The sequence below is a fragment of the Lycium barbarum genome, chromosome 3 (genome assembly GCF_019175385.1).
Source record: "Lycium barbarum isolate Lr01 chromosome 3, ASM1917538v2, whole genome shotgun sequence".
NCBI lineage: Eukaryota > Viridiplantae > Streptophyta > Magnoliopsida > Solanales > Solanaceae > Lycium > Lycium barbarum.
In genome coordinates, this window is record NC_083339.1 from 140584259 (window position 1) to 140597347 (window position 13089).

At 33.7% G+C, this 13089-nt stretch overlaps 1 protein-coding gene and 1 long non-coding RNA gene across 14 annotated transcripts; one reads left to right on the plus strand and one right to left on the minus strand.

Moving 5' to 3' along the window:
• The first annotated feature begins 269 nt into the window (after positions 1-269).
• Positions 270-2021, plus strand: LOC132631481 (uncharacterized). The gene has a single exon (XM_060347058.1). The coding sequence runs from the start codon at positions 270-272 to the stop codon at positions 2019-2021; it is 1752 nt and encodes a 583-aa protein (XP_060203041.1).
• Positions 2022-5611: 3590 nt separating this feature from the next.
• LOC132633049 (uncharacterized) lies at positions 5612-10323 on the minus strand. Of its 13 annotated transcripts, none has more exons than XR_009579541.1 (6): positions 10179-10323; positions 9817-9898; positions 9055-9113; positions 8656-8791; positions 8486-8554; positions 5612-8368 (listed from the first exon to the last, which is right to left on the minus strand). It is a non-coding gene; the product is annotated as an uncharacterized LOC132633049 (long non-coding RNA). The 13 variants fall into 13 exon arrangements; XR_009579542.1 differs by having other exon boundaries at positions 5612-8104; positions 8309-8368; positions 8486-8791; XR_009579533.1 differs by having other exon boundaries at positions 5612-8554.
• Between the last annotated feature and the right edge of the window lie 2766 nt (positions 10324-13089).

Genomic DNA, 13089 nt, shown 5'->3' on the forward strand with positions numbered 1-13089 from the left:
ATAAGGAGGATATATTAGTTGCCGGGTCTCAAATTCAAATTTGAAAATTGAAATGGACTAAACCAAACACAATCTGCTAGTTCCGGACTGATCCACCAATAACAAGAAACTATAGTCCCCACTTCAACAATGTGTTAAAATAGCTTCAATCCAAGATTCCCTTCCACCAATACTGAATTCCAAATTCGAAAAAAAAATAATACTAACCGAATTCCAAATCATCTCTCTTTACTCAACTCAATTTTTAGCCCTAAAATTAGCTGAAATCAATGGCTAATGGGTGCAAAAATTTGCCTGAAGAATGTTGGGAACTAATATTCAATCGTCTCCATCACCAATCTGACTTGGAATCATTTTCTTTGGTATGCAAACAGTTTCTTTCTCTCACAAATCGTCTACGTGTCCATTTATCTGTAATTGACTCAACTTTGCTCATCCATGGTACCATATCTAAACTCATTCACAGATTTTTGAATCTTAATTCTATTGATCTTAGTAATTTCAAAGGTGATCTTGATCCTGTTCTTATTGATCTTGCCAATTCTGTGTCCTATACATCCAATCTTGAACAACTTGATATCTCGGGTCACAAGAAATTACCCGTTAAGGGGTTGAAGGAATTGGGGTTAAAATTAAAGGGTTTGAGGGTTTTGAAATGTAGTAATCTCATTGTTTTACGTGACACTGATTTGTATGTTATAGCTGAGTTGTTTCCGTTTTTGGAAGAGCTTGATATTAGCTATCCAGGTATGGATTTGGATTCCGGTTCGAGATATAGTGCCCACGATGTTAGCAATTGGACTGTGACTGATTCTGGGGTTGAGGTTTTATCGGTGAATTTGAGTAGTTTGCGTAAAATCAATGTTTCTGGGAATCATTTGATTAGTGATAGGTCCCTTGTTGCACTTTCTATGAATTGCTTGAATTTAGAAGGCGTTGAGGTGGAGGATTGCGCTTTGGTTACGCTAAAAGGGATCCTTTCGTTACTGCGTACTTGTGCTGCTTTGAGATGGATTTCAATGTCCGAGATTCATGTTGCTCGATCAAGTTCTGATTTTGAATGTTTGGCTACTTCTAGCCGATCTTTACAGACACTTGAGGTTTCCAACTCTTTTATTACGGATGAATTCCTCTTCTTGGTGGCTAAGGCTTCTCTCCCGTTATATAGGCTTTCACTTAGTTGGTGTACGTATTTCACATTATCTGGTATATCTTCGTTGTGCTGTGCGTATCGGACGCTTAAGTGCTTATCTCTGATTGAAGTAGATTTTTTGACTGATGAGTCTATGAATGATTTATCCCAATATCTACAATGCCTTGATACCATTGATCTCAGCCGTTGTGTGAGATTGACCATCTTGACGTTCTTCACACTTGCAAGAAATTGCCCTTCACTAGAAGAAGTTAACATGGAAAATACTAGTATTGGGATGAAGAAGGATTGTTTTCCTAATGGTGTGAAGAACCCGAGAATAAGGGCTGTTAATTTGGCAGATAACTTGTCCCTGGATGACGACGCTCTCACAAAAGTTGCTTCAATGTGCCCCAACATGGAGATTCTTGATGTGTCATCGTGTACTAGTCTTACTGAGGCTGGTATTGCTTCTGCTCTTGCGATGTGCAGTCAGATAAGGAAGTTGCAATTTGATGACTGTCCATTGACTATACGTATCGGAAAAGGTGCAGAATTGCCTAATCTTGAGGCTATTAGTGCAGCTGGTTCAGCATTAAATGATGAAGGCCTGGCCATGATTGGGAGCAGATGTTCTCGCCTGGTGAAATTAAACTTGGAGAACTGTAAAGAAGTGACAGCAGAAGGCATACAGGCAATGGTGAAACAGTGTAGATCATTGAGAGAGATAAACTTGAAAAAGTGTCCTCAAGTTAGTATCAATTCTCTAAGTAGTTTGGTGTTTTCGTCTCCATCACTAAGGAGAGTTATTCCACCCTGTTGCTCTGCTTTTAGTGATGGCTTGAGGGGATTTTACTTGCACCACGGATGTCGAGTGTCCTCAGGCTAGTTTTTGCTTGGTATATAGCACATACTATACCCTGTGTCCCTTCGTCTTCAAACATTTCCCATTTTCTTCTTTCTTGTGTCAATCGTGTCATATAAGTAATCCATTTTTTTTTTTTTTTGATGAATTGAAATGCTAATGTGATTGTTTTACATAGAATGTGCAGTATGCCTGTATTTGTACACATTTGTTTTATAACTGCACACTGCAATCAAACTTGCTCCGCTCTTCAGCAGGGTGCCAAAGGTTAAAAATGAAAATCATAAGAAAAAGGAAAACTGGACAAATGTTCTTTAATAGGTCCATTTGCAGGTTTGTTTATGGCTTCACTGTCTCGTTTTATTCAAGGATTTTTGCTCTTCAACAGAACAATGACACAAAGAGGGCTTTAAGATTTAGTTAAACTGTAAATCCTTAAGGCATCCGATTCATCCTGCGTTTACAAGTTTTTCTCGCTCTTGTTAACCAGATGATGATTTCTGCTGTATTTGTTGAAAGTGGATCCACTATAAATGGAAATAGAGGAGGAACCTGCTATGACTATGATTTTGATAATAGTATACTTTTAAGATTAAGTTTTGGTTCTTTAGAATATTGCTGGATTAGATATGATTTTATCTAAGCATGTGCAGAATAGGTACTTTAGAAATGCAAATAACGCACGTTGTTCAGATTGTTTCTTCTAACTCTATCAGGTTGTCTTGGATTAATAAGAAGTTAAAAAAAAAAAAAGAGTCATGTGAATTATGCGCTCGTTAAATGGTTTAAACTTTTAGATGATATGGTAAGAATTAACCAAACAATCCATTGTTTCTATACTCCTCTTCTGACACAGTACTTCTCATAGATTGTTGTTGTCTTGTTGAACTATTTTGTGATGTTCCTCACTTCCTGATCATTGATTTTGCCATTTACAGTCCAATACAATTATATAACCTTATCCGTTGTGCCAACATTTACCTTCCCTTAAAAAATCTAAGTTATAACTTGTCTGGCCAAGTAAAAAAATATTGCTAATTTCATAAATTTGATATGTTCGCCTAATCTTTTAGAAAAAAAAAATTGAGTACTGCGAGAAGCTGAAAAAGTAGCTTTACCCCAAAAGTATATTTTGAACTTCGGTCAAACACAAATTGATGTTCTAATATTGATAAAAGTGTTTTCTAAATTGATTAGTCAAAATACAAACTACTACTCTTCAAATGTACCTCTTTGAAAGCACTTTTTACGGAAAATATTTTTCAAAATAAGCAGATTTTTAAAATTTGCTTATTTAACATACAAATTTGTTGTTTTAATCACCAAATTGTAAGAAGAGTGTATCAAAATAGTCACTACCATTGCTGCTCATTTTTTCTTCTTTTCCAATAGCTTGAAGTTGGAAGTATAACAATTGCATTACAGAATTCGAACTTCAGGATACAATGTCCTCGAAATTTGAATTGAAAAAACTAAACTTGAGAACACAATGTCTTAAAGTTTTGAACTAAAAATTCGAACTTAAAAACATAGATTGAACTTATGACACATTGCACTGAAGTTTTGAACTGAAAAGTTGACCAAGAACATAGTATCTTGATGTTTTGAACTGAAAAAACTTGAGCGTCAAAGAATTTTGAACTGAAAAATTGTACTCGCGACACATTACTACTTGGGAGAATCCCTATTTTTTGTAGTTCTCACATGAATTTTTTATCCCTTTTTACCCCTACTTAAAAATTTTATGGCTTAATAAATTGTACACACATTTTGATAAATTTTAAGAACTCTTAGGGCTTTTTTTATGTCACTAAAAAAGATGATGTCATGAAAAATGTTATAGTGGCCCCCACAAAGCATACTCATACATATTTGAGCCTTTTATGTAAAAATATTATTAAACTTGTTTCAATATATCATTGTTAAATACTTTTAAAATTTATCAAAAATGTAAATTATTCCCTTCTGCCTCAATCGAAAAATGAATTCCCAAGTATGGTAGCTAATTAATCAAATTTTACGTGAACGCTCTTTTAACATAGAATTAGCTAATAAATTACTATATTAAAAGAGGAACTATAAGATATCAAAAAATGATTGAAAAACATTGTATATAGAAAAATATAATTTGATCTCGATACAGTAATAATGCTAGACAATTGCAAATATTATATTTTTTACTATTAAAATATTTTGTAAAGAAAGGGACAATATATGTTATATAATTTAGAAGTAATAATATTTTTCATATTGAACTTAACTATTGTCTTAAATTATATAACATATTAATTATCCGTTATTTTGCAAAATATGTTTTGGTAAAAAATAATCTAGCCAATATGAGTTCAATTCAAAGAACTCAAATCAAAAACTCAATTTGGATAATTCGGGACTTAATCTCAAAAAATTAAATTAGAAGAGCTTTCAGTTATCGTTTTTTCCAAAACAAATCTAATATATAAACTAGAAAAAATATTTTCCTTTAGCATACATTTTTAGACTTTAATATTTTAGAAGTCTTTCGAAAATGTCAAACTGGTGTTACAAGAATAAAAAACCAAGAGCAGAAAAAATTTAAAAAGTATCTACAAATTAAATTTTTAATAACGATTTGAGCCCGGGCTTAGCACGGACCAATTAACATTAGTTGGCCTAATATTTAAAGAAGCGAGAAGAAGAACATGGAATATCTTCCCGCTTTTAAAATTACTAGATGGCATGTGCCCGTGCTATGCCTGGGCATCTGCTCGAACTTCTTGTGTCTTACTTTTACATCTTCAACATAACCAAAAATTTTCAACAATAAAAATATAATTTCATATTTGTTTTAATAAGTAAGGATTATTACTTAAAAAGGAAGCAATATTATCCACCTGATAGAACATTCACAATATCAACACTCCATTCTATATACATATCAGTGTTTTAAAAAGCGGGGGCGTAAAGCGAGGCGTTTTACGTCTGCCTCATCGAGGCGTAAGCCCCGAGGCATGGGGCGTAAGCCTCATGGGACTTTAATTTTTAATATTTCATAAAAGGATATAATTATAATAAATACTTTTAAATAGGTAAAATAGCATAAAAATTTGAAGAAAACTATAAATATATGCTCCATCCCCACAAAAAAACTAATCAGAACAATCTATTATACGCTACTTACAAGGACAAATGACTGCTCGTTACTTTTTTGAGATAGTAGAAGACAAGATAAATAATTAGAAAAGAACATATATTAGGCATTCTAGCAATAAAAAAAGATCGTGACTTTTAAATTTAATGTCTTGGTTCCTTTTTAAAATATTTGAGTAATTACTAGTTGACTTTTGAGAATTTAGGCATTTTATTGAGGACTTATTTAACAAATTTCGTTTTAATTTGAAGAAGTTTTCTGGACTTACGCCCTAACACGCCTCAACAAAAAAAACTCGCCCCAAACGCCCAGACGTACGCCCCGAATTGCTGGGCGTACGCCTTTTGAGACTTTCGCCTCGAACCATTGCCCTGGGGCATTTTTGATACTCCCCGCCCCGAGGCTCGCCTCGAAAACGCCTTTTAAAACACTGATACGTATATTGAGGAACAAAATTGTACATGATATCAAAAAGATTATGATATGCACTCCCAACAATGTAAAGCTTGCTTAATACATTCTTCAGCTTGTTCATGTTTCATGACAAAACCTATTTGCATATTGAACAAAAGAAGGTGCATCCTTTTCTAGAGTTGATCACTCCACAAACCTTTGTTGTGAACTTGTGATGGGCCTTCTTTTATAGTAGTAGTATTCGATACAAGTGTTAGAACCTACAATTATAGAACTTGGGCAACACTAAATAAAATTATTGAAGTTGGAGTAGCAGGTATGAGTGTGGATCTGGGAGGCCACAAGGATAAGCTCACTACAGGCATGTACAGTTAAAATAAGTTCCAAGGTAAAACAAGAAGATGAGAAAAGGGGATATGTCTAGCGATTCTGAAGCAGCTGACAACCCATTGGTCTTGCTTTGAGCTGTTGAGGACCGAAAGACGGTCATTGGTTTCAGACGGCTTACTTCCCATTGATGATAGCTGGCTTAACACGTTGAGATTCATAACATTGGAACCATCCATTAGCAGTGAAGGCAAAACACAAAGTTACTATACATATTTTTCCTATGCATAAATCACACACAAAGTTATTAAACCATAATCTAGGTGTGCGCATTGTATGTATATATATGGACACATTGAGAACATGCATTGAATAAAGAAATGAATAGAAGTTTACCACTGCTTAGGTTCGCAGGTAACTAACTCCTTAGTACATAGTGGTACAATTACCTCCTTAGAGACTACGGATAAGCCCTAGGAACAATTCTGATACTCTGCTAATAATTTTCAGTCATGGCTCCTCCTTTGGTATAAAGTCTTTTACAGAGAGCCTATAACAAAATATAACCACTTATAGCGTACTCAAAAGGACTATAAATAAGCAAATTGCGATTTTCAAAATTAAATGCACATGGTTACTATATTTTCGATCTTTATTTCTCAAAAAGAATATGGCATCCTTGAATTTGGCACAGGTAGAAAGCATAGTAATATAGTTCCATAAAGTGTCTTCAAGTTTGTTCAATTGTCCGGTATAATCACGCAATCAAGAAAGTAAGCCGTACAAAATGAAAAAAGTAAAATAATTATGAATATGTGAAACTTAAAGCGAACAACACATAGAAAAGTCACTCTATCACTTATGTATTATAAACACTTTCGACTTAACTCTTCTCCACAAAGAAAACCTTTGCATTCATCCCATAACCAGCCTATTGCAGTTTATTAGTGTCAATTGAAACATAGATTAACAAACAACAGCTTAGCAAGTAACTAAAGAAGCATTAGGACCAGCAATTTCACAAATTTGAGCACATCTATGAACCTAAGAGAACTTATATATTTGTGATTCTCCATTTGTTCTTGTGATACACCAGTTCATGAATATGTCATCTTCAACAACAAATGTTAGGCTGGATAGTGTTGCACAATTTGAGACTTCCGGTTGCTATTTTGAATAAGAGATTTCATCAAACAGGTGCTATTTGTTGAATTAAGGTTGAAGTTCATGATGCATCTTCAATACAATAACTTTGAAAGTACTGTCAAATTGTAGACATATCTAATAAGCTTGGATCATCAAAATGCTTTTAATTGATGAATCTGACAGAAATAGTTGAATCTATGATGAAAATAGATAAAAAAAAAAAAAGAGAAGGAAAAATACTTCTCGTGGTAACGTGAATAAGCAAACGATCATACTTTCGGAGCCATAATCACATAGCTCAAGTCTTATTGATAACCATGTACTCTGAATATAAACATTAACTTAGAAGTCCATAAAAAATAAGCACCACCAAAAAGATGCCATATGCAAAGAAGGATTATAAGCATAATTTAAATGAATTTCAACAAATAACATCTGTTTCAAATTGTTTTGAATGTTTCAGATAGTAACTTATTACTTCTACTTCAAATAGTTAAAGTACATGCAACTTATTCTTTGAATTATCCTTGTTATAATGCTAAAAAACAATTGGCTAAATTTTATAAATTTACTTTTAACTTATCCTTATTACTTTACCTCTTTTTCTTCAAAGTTCTGGAAATAAAGAGCAAATACAAAATATATTTGAACCATGTTCAAGCTCCCAATCACAAAAGACAATATATAACTCAAGCAGAGTCGGACACACACATCTTGTTCATCCTGGTACAATGACATAGAAGAATAAAGAAACAATTACTTGCAGGAACTTCCCAACAGAATAATTAGATCAGATCTTAGTTAAGGGGTAGCTAATATTATATGGGTGATACATATCACAATTTTGAAGCCTAGAAGCGGCAAAAGGTTCAAGGGAAAAAGGATCTTACTTCATCATAAGGTTTGTCTGACTGTGTTCATATCAACATTCCTTTCTCTATTTGACCAGTTACAAGTTGGCCTACAGCCCCCGAATCCTTGAGTTTCAATAGCCTTTATCTTTATTGCAAATTTAACAGTAGCATCAAAGAATTCTACATCTTTCAAATCATATGCAAGTTGAAAGATCTCACAAAAGAAACTAAATCACCTGGAAGTAGGAGACATACGAAAATTTATCAAGATTTTGTTGAAAGAATTAGTACTAAATTAAAAAGATATCACAAGGGAAATATCTACTGATTTCCGAAAAGCTACATTTTTATCCAATTTTCTTGTCAACAGAAAGTTAGACAAATAAGCTGCAATAGAATCTCCGTTAATTATCAGATATAATTTGTATTAAATGTAATACCTCAGGAATTGACTACCCTCGACAAATTTCTCCAAAGGGTGGAATGAATAGCTGGAATACCTTCAGATAGAATAGTCTTTACTATGATAAATATGGATATTTTAAAATTTATCTCATACTAATAATGTGGAGCATCAACCCCCAAGTGGTATAAACTCCATAATGAAAGAACCTTACGAAAGGAATACTACTCGCAGCTGTAATACCAATGGAATTTCTCACTGAAAAGATCTCCACATCTTTAAGCTGCAAAGCCCAGAAGAATTATAAAAGGACACTTCTCATCAATTAAAATCTCAGTATAAGAAACAATAAAAAAAAATGATGGGAAGAGTATTTAACCTCACCAACAAATCAATAACCATTACAAAGTGAAAAATTACGATTGAGAGCACATATCCGACTGGCAAAAGAAATAAGCTTCTTGTCAATGTTTTCAAACCTAACATTGAGTGTGAATGTCGTTCTTTTGAGACTTAAAACCTGGAAAACAGAAATGTTATATCATACTATTGACAACTTACAACTAATAGAAACAGAAAAAAGGAAGGATTAATGCTTCATCCATCTTTTTTTACTATGAGAGATATGTTGTTCAAACATTTCAAAAAGTTTCTATTTTAACGTCTACATTTTGTATTTTAAACATTTAATTTATTCCTAAAGTAGACACTCCATATAGTATAACCTGAAATATAAAGCACAATTCTTTTTGTAATGTTAGAACAAAAAAGTAGAGAGAGTACCTTTTATAGTCAAAGCAGTTCCGTTTTTGCCCACCTTGAGCGACTTTCACTTCAAAAGCCTGTGAAATCAAAATTGTGTGACCAACTGACCACTGTATTCTAACTAATGGATCACAAATGTTCACAATGTCATGTATTGAGAAATTAAATTCATAGAATATGAGTAGTGAAAAAGATGTAAACAAGTTGACCCAAATTCAAAGAGCAATTCAGTTGCAAAACTGTCATGGCCCGATGAAACTAAATAACTAGAAAAGGATTATAATCATGTAGTAGCAGGAAAAAAGCTTTTACCTTTTTCAGTAAAATAATATTTCATCCAAATAATTGTTTTAAGCAAATTTTCTAGGAATAATACTACTCCAGGGACACACTTTTCAAGAAATCAACTCACATTCATCTCTCAAAGAAAAATCTGATTAATCTTCCCTGAAAAAATTCAGCTCAAAATAGTTACAAAAAAATGTATATCAAGAATACTGTCTCGATTTAAATAAAATTGGTTGATTGTAGGAACATAAAACATGCCTGAGTAGATCAGACAAAATTTTCTATATGCATGCAGAAATTCAACAAAAAACTACCCAAAAGCTTAAGATGTGAAAACAGAGGAAGATTCAAGGAAGATTATATTAGATGATTAAACAATGTAATTTTACAACTAAAGGTACCAATTCAAAAACAAATCCTTCTAACAAGAAAATACATCATTAAATACATGTAAAAGATAAAAGAGCAGCAAATAAATAATTGTTAATTTACTTGAGGCATATCATCAAACACCGTGGGTACAACACTATCTGTACTCTTGCATAGTTGTTCTATTCACATGCATGTGCAGAATCTGAAAAGAGAACATGAAGAAAGACCACCAGAAATGAGAATAGAAATCTGTTCAGAATTCGATGAAGAGAGCATAAAAATTAATAATAGTTGTTGACACAAATTATCTGAACCAACAGTCAACATCTCAGGAATATTTCTTAATTTGTTCTTTTTGGTTTGTTTATGTATGTAACTAATTAGAAATAATCTCCACCTTCGAAAGACCCAAAACATTAAAGATTAAAATAAATAAATCAGAAAACCATAAGCAAGGGAAATAAGAAGAACATAAAACTCACCAAAAAGAGAGATGAAGAAACCACAAGAAAAGATGGGGCATATACTTAAATCCGAAGAGAAAGTTGTGAAATCCCAAAGCAGGAGTGTATACATGTTCCTTCAGAAATACAGTAAAGTCAAAGACAAATGACAAGCAAGCGAGACGTCCCACAAATAACCAAGTTAGAAACACGTGTCATTGAAAATCCAAATAAAGACATCAGAATGAATTTTGAGCCAAATGACTGTTTTACCCTTCGTCGTCCAAGGAACTTTCACTTATTAATAGTAGAAATAGAAATATCTAAACATTGAATATTTTGCAAGATAATACTTAGGCCCCATTTGTCCATAAATATCAAAAAAAAAATTTACTTTTTTTTTTTTTGGAATTTTGGAGTTGGAGTTGTGTTTGACCATAGTTTTTGAAATTGTAGTTTTTGGTGAAATGTAGTTGTAAAAAAGTGAATTTTTTTGAAAAATAAGTTTTTTGAGTTTTTGGTATTCCGGAATACAACTTCAAGTGGAATTCTCATGGCCAAACGCTGATTCTAGAAAAAAGTGAAAAAAATTTCCGGAATAAAGTGAATAATTCTTATGGCCAAACAGGGGGCTTAAACAACGATCCAAAAAGTTGCTACCTGGTGCTATTTCCACTGTTAAAGTAACCTTAACAAGCAACCATTATACGATTCAAATACTTCATATCATTACTTGCTTAGCATGTGAAGCACTCCTAATCTCACCCAAAAGTACAAGCTATTGTATTCCCAACTAGCCGACTTTTGACGAAACTCATCCTTCTTTGATTCATTCACCCTCCAAACCTTCCGCCACTTACTAATATTATTTATAGACTCTTATAACTATATATATATTAATAAGCTCAATCCCTTTTAATCTCAAGATAATTTTTTTTGAACTTGCGTCGGCTAACTCATGATACGACTTTAACGTATGAAAATCCAGGGTGTAACTGGGGGGGGGGGGGGGGGAGGGTAAAAAAATTTCTGTAAAAAAAATAAAATTCTGGAGGGTTAGTGGGTGGGGTCGCAGGGGCTGGGTTCTGTAGAAAACCGAAAAAAGAACAAATTTAATACTTTTTAATTATTTTTTTGAGGGGTTTTTTTTGGGGGGGGGGGGGGGGGGGTTGAGTTGGGGTGGTGGAGGAGTGGGAGTGGTTGGGGTTTGATTAGTGGGAGATCCAGAATTTTCATTCAGAGGTTAGAAAAAAATAACAAAAGCTAAATATAAAAATAATGTTATTGATGAGAATTGAATCTAGGACGCTAGAGACAATTTTGAACACCCTGGACCGCTTGAGCTAACATTTTGCGTTTGTTCAAGGTATTCAAAAGAAAATATATGTATATAAATATAAAAATCTACCGATATATACACTGTAATTTTTTGTAGAGGGTGTTCGGGTGAACACCCTCGGCACCCTCTAAATCCGCCCTTGGGTTTGATGAGGTGGGTGGTTGGGGGGTGAGTTGGTGGTGGGATGGTTGTGAAATGCCACCTGTGGGACTTGTCTCCCCTACTTTCTGTGGGGAAGTTATTTTTCCTCATTTTTAAGAAACTTGTTTTCCCAACGAAAATATTTTCAATTTTTTTTTACAAATTTGGAAAACATTTCCTTACTGAACACACCTATAGGCTATAGTCACTATTGCTGCTCATTTTTTCTTCTTCCCCGATAGCTTGAAGTTGAAACTACAAAAATGGCATTACAAAATTAAAATTTCAAGATACAAAGTCTTCGAAATTTGAATTGATAATTTCACAACAATAAAGTTGAAATCCTAAGATTTGAATTGAAAAAAATTAAATTTAAGGACACAATGTTATGAAGTTTGAACTAAAAATTTGAACATAAGACACATTATCCTGAAGTTTTGAAGTGAAAAAATTAAACTAATGACATAGCGTCTTTGATGTTTTGAACTGAAAAAACTAATGTATCATAAAATTTAGAACTGAACTCACCACACATTGCCCTAATATTTGAAAAAGCGGAGAATAAGAACGACCAATATCTTCACGTTTTTAAATTGTGACTAAAAATCAAGCTCTTTGCAAGATAAAATTGAATCAACAATCCAAAAAGTTGCTACCTGGTGCAATTTTCATTGTTAAAGGAACTCCGAGATCATAAAAATGGTCCTTATCTTTGATAGTAGTAGATTAAAAGAAGACTTAATTACGTTGTATTTTAATTAGGGTAATAATGCTATCAAAATTGTCCCACCATTTTAGGTCTTACAAAAAATGACTTAGCCTCCTTTCTCCCTCGCGCTCTCTCTCTCTCTCTGCCGCGTTAGGGTTTCCATCTCGGCTCGAAAATTCTTGGAAAGCATCGGCAAAGAGCTTTAAACGGCAACGAGACGCCGGAGTTGAGCTTCACTTTATACACCGTCCTGAAACTTTCGTTGCTGATGATGAGTTCTGGCGAGAAATCTCGAGTCGCGTCGGCGAGTTCCTTCATGGAGATCCGACTTAGAGACAAGTCAAATGTCTGCACTTTCAGTTATTGTGATGGAAGAAAGCTCCGTATTGGCGGTGGTGGAGATGAAGTTATTGGCAGGGGCGGAGCCAGCCCTTTGGGTGTGGGTTCGGCCGAACCCAATAGCTTTTGTTTGAGCCATATATTTGTATCATAATTTTTGTCAAATATGTACAAATAATTAATTAAGAACCCAATAACTTTAAAGAATTAGAACCCCGAACCCACAAGGTTCGGCTCCTGGCTCCGCCTCTGGTTATCAGTGGTGGGGAAGTTGCCGAAGGTGGAGAAACTGGTAGGTGCAGGGTAGTGAGTGTATAATAGTGTATATGGGTGTATACACCCCTCTTTACACTAATATACATTTTTATACTCTTATATACATAATGTATCTGTCTTGTATAAAAGTGCAATTCTTATTCAAA

Coding starts and splice junctions, on each gene's coding strand:
- LOC132631481 (XM_060347058.1), top strand. CDS start 270: ATGGCTAATGGGTGCAAAAATTTGCCTGAAGAATGTTGGGAACTAATA.